The 10,210-nt window shown below is 42.1% G+C and overlaps 1 protein-coding gene across 1 annotated transcript in view; it reads right to left on the bottom strand.

Moving 5' to 3' along the window:
• Positions 1–242: 242 nt before the first annotated feature.
• dusp27 (dual specificity phosphatase 27) overlaps positions 243–10,210 on the bottom strand; it is a 28,762-nt gene continuing 18,794 nt past the window's right edge. The window contains exons 5-6 of the mRNA XM_072260279.1: positions 6,374–6,591; positions 243–5,677 (exon numbers count right to left, since the gene is read on the bottom strand). Of these exons, the coding sequence (XP_072116380.1) occupies positions 2,877–5,677; positions 6,374–6,591 (3,019 nt within the window). The 3' untranslated portion in view covers positions 243–2,876. The remainder of the gene's footprint in view (positions 5,678–6,373; positions 6,592–10,210) is intronic.

Below are 10,210 nucleotides of genomic sequence, written 5' to 3'. Positions count from 1 at the left end.
CTTGGTTTCCAGGGTGCCACCCTGCTTGCTAGCAACCCCTTAAAACTTTAGAATTTGTTTTAGCATCAGAAGGAATCCTTTAAAACTGTTGCAAAATTATTGAAGTTTCTACATAAACTGACAGTCAATCCTTTCTTTTCTAATTCTCTGGGGAGATTTTTAATTTTCTGCTTGAGAAACCCATTTGCAGTTATTTAATTAATGTACCTGTAAACAGCATAATATCTTTATTCAACGTTGCATTTACTTTACAGTATGCTCTTCTTGATTAATACCAGCTGAATAAGAAAATCTCTGATACAACAGCCAAATAAGGGAGAAAAGACAGATTCACTGCAGACAAGAAGTATTCGGATAAGAAGGAGACACAGCATTGAAGCAACTGAAGGGAAGGGAGGTTATGTCTATGATTCTACATTATATAATATTAATCAAAACTTGGTTTTGCTTTGTGAAGTGTTTTAGCATATTTATTATCTGAGAGTTGCAAAATAAGTGTAATATTAAGAAAGTCAGATTCTTGAAGAACATTGTGCTTTTTTTCCACAAAGTTCCACTTACTCAAGAGACATCATCATCATAGCTTGTCACACCAGACAGCCAGCCACTCTAGTGTTGTTTGGTTGATGCTGAGCAGGTCAGTGTCAGCTAAATCAGGTGAGAGTGGGCAGTTGCGCAGAACATGTTCAATGTTCTGCACCCTTTCGCCACACTCACAGGATTCGCTGGTCTTTAAACCCCACTTCACCATATTGTCTCCCGTCCTACAAAATCCCGCTCTCGCTCTGTTGAGAGTGCACCACTTCCGTCTGTCAAGCAGTGCCCCATCTGGTAACATTTCTAGGGGGTGTTGCACCATATTGTTTGGTGGGGTTCTGGCTTCTGTTTGTTGCCAGAGGTCAATCCTGTATGTTTGGGGGGATGTTCCGTGCGGTAGTTCCTCCACTGTAGCAAAGCTTTTCCTCGATTTTAGGTGGTTGGAAACTGGCACATGATGATGTAGTGGGTGCTGTAGATCCGAGTTCTGTTTACCTTTTTCAATTTTTGTTGTAGTGTGTCTCCGGATCTCTGGGGGAGCAATGCCTGCAAGTCTGTAAATGATGTTAGTGTGTGTGGGGCGCAGTGTGCCTGTCATTATTCAGCAGGCTTCGTTAAGCAACGGGTCTATTTTCTTTGCATGGGCTGATCTGCCCCACACAGGTGCACAATATTCTGCAGGTGCATAGCAGAGTGCTAGGGCAGTTGAACTAAGTGTGTGAGCATTAGCTCTCCATTTCGTGCCTGCTAATTTTTTCAAGAGAGAATTGCGAGAGCCAACTTTCCCTCGGAGTTTTTGGATGTGGGTGGCAAATGAGAGCATCCTATCCAGTGTCACACCGAACTCACAGTGCAAAGGGTAAAAGGATAAACTCAAAAGACATGATGATAACTCATCATTATTCCAATATGCATGTACTCATACTACTGTTCTGAAGGGAAATTATATTCAAGGGAAACATTGACCGATTATATCCGTCAGCTTATAAACATACAATAAATGTGAGTGAGTAAAAGGAAATAAGGAATTCTATCATTAAAAAAAAAGGCTATGTGACCGCTGTATCCAGCTCTGCAAACAATTAAATACCTGCAGATCTTTCACCTCTAATCCTATTTCTAGTCCCTTCACCATATCTACCAATTCCCTTCTATCCAAAATATATAGAAGATTCAAAACATTCACAAGCTTCCAAGTAAATACTGATTTCTCGTAATTTCAGTCTCAAATAACCATTCAGTTGTTCTCGAACCATGACACCAAATGGCAGACGTTATAGCCAAGGATAAAAGCCTCTCAATATTACCCAATTAACATTCCTTCTTCAATTAACATTAGTTAGCACAAACTGCTTGCCATATATGACTGCCGAACTCACAGTGCAACTGTAATTACATTGCAAAGAATGTTATATGAAGCATATCAAAGGGATTTTTGAAAGAAATTGTAAACCATATATTGTTTCAATCATTCACAAAAGCACGTCACTAAATCTTGTATCATTGTTTTGTTATAACAAAAATGATGAATAATTCTTATCCATCCACAAACAAGAAAAGAACATTGCCAACCTCTTGTTCATGAAGTAACTAAAATCACTGTGGTATGAAATAAGGGATACTATAGCACGGTAATATTGCATGAAGCTATGCTCAACTAGTTTCTACTGTGTTCATATCTCGACACAATAAAGTATACTGCAACCTTAGACATAACTAAAACACAGATTGTTACTGTAAGGATATGAAATGACAACTCACTTCTGATTTTCTGAAGGACAAATGCTACGGTTAGTTTTATTTCCAGATGCCAAGTTACCAACAGTCAGTAATTCTTGCAGTACTGAGCAGGCATTTTGAGTTGGGCCATAGGCAGATCTATATTGTATTCCTGCTCTACCAGCATTCATAGAGGAACACTTGCTTTTAAAATTACCCCTTGCAGCCTCAATGTTTCCTAATATGTCCTCAACACTCACACACATACTTTAAAATTGCAGGTGGATGAAAATACAGGAGGAAATGGAATTCACTACCCCCATTCCCACCAATCAGGAAGAATTAAACTAACTATATCTCTTTCTAAGCATAAACTTAATATTAAAACCATTCAGCAAAACAAGAGGTACTGCCTTAGGTACTCTGTGGCAGTACAATATAGAGTAGAAATCATGGAAATTTGTGTTGTTCTAGGTTATCAATGGGCCATTTGGTCCATTGGGGTGTGAGCATTGGAGATTTGAATTTCTGAACCTAATTTCTATAGTGCACAATGAATGCACGGCCACTGGGATTATTTTCTCATTTATTATTTTTATTCTACTAATGATTCTTTGCATTTATTCATTTTGATACTTTTTTTTATCTTTGATTCTACTTTGCTGACGACTCCTCCAAGCAGCTATAATCTTGTCATCTTCTTCATCACTGCTGTTTATTGATGCAGTCTTCAAACCTTTCTTTACTGCAGGATTCTCAAGATCACTGTCATTAACTTTTCCGAAGCCCTGTTCTTCTACGGATGCAAAACTCTGCTTAAATTTTCTCTTGGCATTCACTTCCACTGTATTATCGTTGTGCTCTGTCTCCGGGCTGTGCATTCGAGATCTCCTGGGGACAGGGTGAGTTGGTCGTTGTTCAGACTGCTGCCACTTGTCACTTGGACATGGAGGTTGCATCTCCTTGAAGGATCTTCCAGAATAGGAATCTCTGGAACTACCTGCCTCATCAGCCAGTGATCTGGGGAAATACGAGTATTCCAAATCAGATGAAGGATTAGAATATCTCATCTTAGAGTTATTATCAAATTCCTTTGATTTATAGGAAGAGGCAAATTGTCTGGATGGATACTCTCCTGAGTCTCTCAATGGAGACTTTAAATCATCTCTTGTTACGTACAAATCTGATACTTCAGCAGCATTTTGCATTGACCCATAACTTGGATCACGGAGGTAGGAAGCCTGAAAAGGTTTTGTTTCACTCTTCGTAATTGAGTCATATTTTTTGTTGCTAACAGGTACATCCTTGACATCACTAAGCCATTTATGGATACTGTGAGTTGGATCTGGAATACTCGAGCCTGCACATGAGAGATTTCCTGACATATTAGATTGTACGTCAAACTTATCTGTCCCCAAAGAGGGAGAAAATCTTGAATTTGTCTCAACCAAATCCTCATCATCGTTTTCATCCTTCTTTTTCTTTCTAAATAATGTGCTGCGTTTATTGTTCACATTGATTTTTTCTTTTTGGTATGCATCCATTTTATCTTTCATCTCACTCTTAATCTCTTTGTTTCTGCAGTCTAATTTTTCAAGATCAATTTCATCTGCAAACAAGCTGTACAGTGGCTTGCTTGTCTTTGCAATCTCTTTTGAATGCAAGCTTTCAGACTTCAGGCTAGACAGACTGCTGTAGGACAGGACAGACTGTGTATCCGCACTCTGAGCTGCTCTCGGCTGCTGTAGGGAACCAGTACTTTGCATGCTGAAATGCGACATTTTGTCATCTTCGTTGTATCTTCCAGTGGCCCGGAGGTGGCCGTTATTGCCCAATGGTGTTGCAGCGTTCTTAATCTCAGATTGCTTTATTGCAATTTGTTCACTCACCACAGAAGCAATCCAATCCTGAATGCTTGAGAGTGATACACTAGAATCAGGGTTTACTTGCAAAGGTGGCATGGGAACTGTTGTAGTTGAGGCAGTTCTGGCTCTGGACGTTGATGATGCACCACTCTGCATACTTAACACTGAGCCGCCTTGTTCACTTGTACCTTGGTCAGGCATTTTGGAAAAGAAGAGAGAGAATGGGACACTTCCACTCAAGGAACTCCCTGTCTCACACTCGGATAAGGACCTGCTCTCTTCCAGTGTACGTTTCGTGCGTTCTAAGAGCTCAGCACGTCTTTGTTGAGTTCTCTTAGATGCAGTATCTTCATCTTTTGTTAAATCAATCACCTCATTTTTATTTTGATTTCCTATTTTTTTCTGATGTTTCAGCTTCCAGGTCTGATAGGCTGTCAGGTTGACATCAGCAAGAGATTTTTTCTCCCTTCCCTCCTCCTCCTCCTCACTTGCTTCAACTTTATTCTCATTGTCTGCTTTCAAATCCTTTTTGTTCCATCCAAATTGTATCCGTTTGATTTGCCACCTTTCCAGTGGTGTCAGCTTGTCTTTGTTCTTCCTACAGAAGTTATACATAGAGCTTGTTTCTGAGCACATGGAACTTTCGTCATCTAGCTCTCTCCCCTTTTCACCAAGCCTAAAAGAAGCCATGCTGCTACTATCATCACCTCTTGCGGCTCTCTTGCTAATCTCAAGCAATCGCTCATCCCATATGTCCCATGTGCTGGCTTCAGTGGATAAGGAGTCGTGCCGAGCTCTGTGTCGGTTATTTAAACAATCTTCCAAACGTTGTTGAAGAAGCTCACTGTCAATACTGCTAACACTCGCTGTGCCGTCTCGGTCACTGGCAAGTTGTCTTCTTCTTGCACCTAGGCATTCTGCATCGCCTTCATTGTTGCTCAGGAACTGGCAACTAAGATCCATTTCAAACTTTTCATTTTTACTTTGCCATTCTCTGATTAACCTATCAAGATCGTTCCCTTTCTCGGGGTCATCGGGGAGCTCAGGACTCTTCTTTCTTGGTTTGTATGTAGATTCTATTGGTGACAAACCTTCTTTTGCTCTCCATTCTTTATAGATCCTTTCCTCTTCCTCCTCGTCGATTAATGGGTCTTTGGAAGTAACGTTAGTCTTTGCAACAGAACTCATTAAACTGCCAGCAATTAAACTTGATGTGTCTTCTTCCTCCTCCACCATGATAGAATGTGCCTGAACCCCCACGATGCTCTGGGTTTCCTCCTCAGCCACAGATATAGGATGGGCTTTTGCTTCAATCACTGAACATTGGCTGAGGGTCTCATCGTCATCTTCAAGATCACACTGGCTACGCTCATCCAAAAGATTCTCATTTAGTTCCCTAAGCTGCTTTATGAACCCTTCATTTGGGTAGATTGGACGTTTCTTCCTCAGAGTCATTAATGCCTCCATGACTGTCAAATGGTGAAAGATCATAAGGTAGGCGGCCACAAATGCTGCTGATCGACTGGTTCCCATTACACTGCAAACCAAAACTTTACCTATGGAAAAGGAGAACAAATGTGTTGTGTTATTGTCTGCAGTGCCTGTAGAAGTTTTAGTGCTCCAATCACAAAAAGCTAGCAGTCAAGTAAAGCAGGTAGTTAAGGAGACATATGGCAAGTTGGCCTTTATTACAAAGGGGTTTGACTTTAGAAATAGGGTAGTTTACAGGAAGTTGGCAAGGCCACATCAGAGCATTACTGCATACAATCTTGATCTCCTTTCTTAAGAAAGGATGATGTTGCACTGGAGACAGTCCAAAAGAGATTCACCAGGCTAGCTCCTGGAATAAGAAGATGGTCCTATCAAAGGGGCTAAGCAGGTTGGGTCTGTATTTCTTGAAGTTTGGAAAATATTATTGAAACATGTGAGATATTGAGTGTACATGACAAGGGTAGATATTGAGATGTTTACACTAATTAGAGAATCTCCAATGAGGTAACATGATTTCAAGATAAAGATCTGCATATTGAAAATTGATGGGTGTAGAAATTTCTTCTCGCAGAGAATGGTAAACCTCTGTAATTCTCACACGAGTACATTAGAAGTATCTAAAGTGGAGGGAGATAGATTAATGAAAGATCAGGGAATTCAGGGCCTGAAGAGAAGTGAGAACCTGAGAAAGATCATCCAACCAAAGGCCAGGTAGCCTATTCATCCTCTTATTCTCTATTTGTGTGTGAATTACTGCTTACCGCGGCACGTTAAGAGAGCTTCATCCATAAATTCGGCAGCTTTACGGAAGTACTTAGATAAGTCAAAGTCAGGGAAATCATCAGCTTCAATTCCAAGGTACTCAATTTCCATTCCCGTGTAAAAAGCTTTTGAGGTGTAGACGCCCGTTCCATGGGCAGCGTTGAGGATGTGTGTGATCCCCAGTCGTTTCAGTCGGCCCTTATTCACAGCTGCACTCCTGGATAAACAAAATCAAAATTGGTTCCGGTTTTTGAGAGCAGAGGCCAAACAAAACAATAGATAGTGTAGTTCCCTACTACCAAGGCAATCATTATGCCAGGTGCTCAGATATAGCAAGCTCCCATCAGCTTATTATTGTTCATGATTGGCACACTTTGTAACCTGCACAATTCAGGGTAGATTTTCTTGTGCAAAGATTTAACAAGATAAGTGAGATACTCTGGAATGTGGGTGCATTTGGAACTTGATGGAAGTGGAGATTTTAGCAAAAAGCAACTTTTTGAAAATATGAAGAAGCACAATTCTTCAGATGTAAAAGTGGCTGCTCATTTTAATGAAAGAATTATGTCAACTATATTGATGGAGGCAAAAGCAAGAAAGTAAACTGTTTTTGTAATGAAACTTTGTGCCACATATTATAGTGATCAAACAAGCAGAAGGTAGTCCATGATGTTCAGACAGCGACCTTAGGGACGAAGAAGAATATACTCCACCACCACCCTCCTCCGTCTGGCAGAACTGGTCTTCACCTGCAAGAGTTTTTCCTTCAGCTCCTCCCACTTTCTCCAAGCTCAAGAGGTAGCCATGGGCACTCACATGGGCCCCAACTATGCTTGCCTCTTCGCTGGCAATGTAGAACAGTCCATGTTTGAAGCCTTCCCCGTTATACTCCCCAACTCTTCCCTCCACTACAGTGACAACTGCATTGGTGCTGCTTCATGCATCCATGCTGAATTCATCAATTTCATCAACTTTGTCTCTAACTTTCACCCGCCCTTAAATTTACCTGGTTCACCTCTGACACCTCCCTCCCCTTTCTCGATCTCTCTGTCTCCATTTCTGGAGACACACTGTCAACCAACATCTTTTATGAATCTACTGATTCCCATTATTATCTCAACTACACCACTTCCTACCCTATCCCCTATAAGAATTCTATTCCTTTTTCTCAGTTTCTTCACCTCCAACACATCTGTTCCTAGGACACGGCTTTCCATTCCAGAACATCAGAGATGTCCTCCCTCTTTGAAGAGCAGGGTTTCCCTCCCCCTACTGTCGATGCTGCCCTCACCCGCATCTCCTCCATTTCCCATACATCCGTGCTCACCCCATCTTCCCCCTTGATAGTGATAGAGTTCCTCTTGTCCTTACCTACCACCCCATCAGCCTCTGCATCCAACACATCATCCTCTGCAACTTCCACCATCTCTGAAGGGATCCTACCACTAAACATATCTCTACCTCCCTTACCCCCTCCGCTTTCTGCAGGGATCTCTCGCTCCACGATTCCCTTGTCCATTCATCCTTCCCGCACTTATCCCTGCAGATGCCTTCCCTCGCCCCAGTTTAGGGCCCCAGACAGTCCTTCCAGGGGAGGCAACACTTCACCTGCAAATCTGCTGGGGTTGTCTATTGTGTCTGGTGCTCCCGATGTGATGCCTTCTACCTTGGTGAGACCCATCGTACATTGGGGGACCATTTCATCAAACACCTCCATACCATCTGCCAAACGCAGGACTTCCTGGTAGCCAAACATTTTAATTCCAATTCCCATCCCCATTCTGATGTGTCAGTCCATGGTCTCCTCTTGTGCATGAATATAGATTTCTTTTTCCAGTAAACAAATTCCACCACCCCCCCTCCTCTATTCCACACTCTGACCTTTTACTTCTTCTCACCTGCCTAGTACCTTCCCCAGGTCCTCCCCCTCTTCCCTTTCTCCTATGGTCCACTCTCCTTTGCTGTCAGATTCCTTCTTCTCCAGACACACGGCTTTGCCTATAACCTTCCAGCTAGGTGCTTTCCCCTCCGCCCCCACCTTTTTATTCCGGCATCTTCCTCCTTCCTTCTTAGTCCTGAAGAAGGGCATCTGCCTGCAATGTCAACTATCTATTCATTTCCAAAGAAGCCACCTGACCTGCTGAGTTCCTCCAGCATTGTGGTGTGTGCTGCTTTGGATTTCCAGCATCTGCAGACTTTCTCATGTTTATGATTATACTAAAGAACATTTGTGGTTCATGCGTCGAGGTACCAGTAACATATATAACCAGTAGGCAGCAGATGAGCTTAGAGTGTGGATCAGTACTTGGAGCTATGATGTTGGGGCCATTACATAGACTTGGAAGGCTCAGGGTCAGGAATGGTTACTTAAAGTCCCAGGCTTTAGATGTTTCAGAAAGGACAGGGAGGGAGGCAAAAGAGGTGGGGGCGTGGCACTGCTGATCAGAGATAGTGTCACGGCTGCAGAAAAGGAGGAAGTCATGGAGGGATTGTCTACTGAATCTCTGTGGGTGGAAGTTAGAAACAGGAAGGGGTCAATAACTCTACTAGGTGTTTTTTATAGACCACCCAATAGTAACAGGAACATCAAGAAGCAGATAGGGAGACAGATTCTGGAACGTTGTAATAATAACAGGGTTGTCAAGATGGGAGATTTTAAATTCTCCAATATTAATTGGCATCTCCCTAGAGAGAGGGGATTAGATGGGGTGGAGTTTGTTAGGTGTGTTCAGGAGGTTTCCTGATGCAATATGTAGGTAAGCCTACAAGAGGAGAGGCTGTACTTGACCTGGTATTGGGAAATGCAGGTGTCAGGTCTCTCAGTGGGAGAGCATTTTGGAGATAGTGATCACAATTCTATATCCTTTACCATAGCATTAGAGAGGGATAGGAACAGATAAGTTAAGAAAGCATTTAATTAGAGTAAGGGGGAATGTAAAGCTATCAGGCAAGAACTTGGAAACATAAATTGGGAACAAATGTTCTCAGGGGAATATACGGCAGAAATGTGGCAAATGTTCAGGGGATATTTGCATGGAGCTCTGCATAGGTACATTCCAATAAGACAGGGAAAGGATGGTAAGGTACAGGAACCGTGGTGTACAAAGGCTGTTGTAAATCTAGTCAAGAAGAAAAGAAAAGCTTATGAAAGGTTCAAAAAACTAGGTAATAATAGAGATCTCGAAAATTATAAGGCTAGCAGGAAGGAGCTTAAGAATGAAATTAGGAGATCCAGAAGGGGACATGAGAAGGCCTTGCCAAGCAGGATTAAGAAAAACCCCAAGGCATTCCACAAGTATGTGAAGAGCAAGAGGATAAGACATGAGAGAATAGAACCAATCAAGTGTGACAGTGTTAAAGTGTGTATGGAACTGGAGGAGGTAGTGGAGGTACTTAATGAATACTTTGTTTCAATATTCACTGCGGAAAAGGACCTTGGTGATTGTAGGGATGACTTACAGGGAACTGAAAAGCTTGAACATATAGACATTAAGAAAGAGGATGTGCTGGAGCTTTTGGAAAGCATCAAGTTGGATAAGTCACCGGGACCGGATGAGATGTACCCCAGGCTACTGTGGGAGGTGAAGGAGGATATTGCTAAGCCTCTGGCAATGATCTTTGCATCATCAATGGGGACGGGAGAAGTTCTGGGGGATTGGAAGGCTGCAGATTTTGTTCCCCTATTCAAGAAAGGGAGTAGAGATAGCCCAGGAAATTATAGATCAGTGAGTCTTACTTCAGTAGTTGGTAAGTTGATGGAGAAGATCCTGAGAGGCAGGATTTATGAACATTTGGAGAGGCATAGTGTGATTGGAAATAGTCAGCATGGCTTTGTC

Source organism: Mobula birostris, chromosome 6, assembly GCF_030028105.1.
Source record: "Mobula birostris isolate sMobBir1 chromosome 6, sMobBir1.hap1, whole genome shotgun sequence".
In the NCBI taxonomy this organism is placed as follows: Eukaryota; Metazoa; Chordata; class Chondrichthyes; order Myliobatiformes; family Myliobatidae; genus Mobula; species Mobula birostris.
This window is presented reverse-complemented; position numbering and strand designations above follow the sequence as displayed.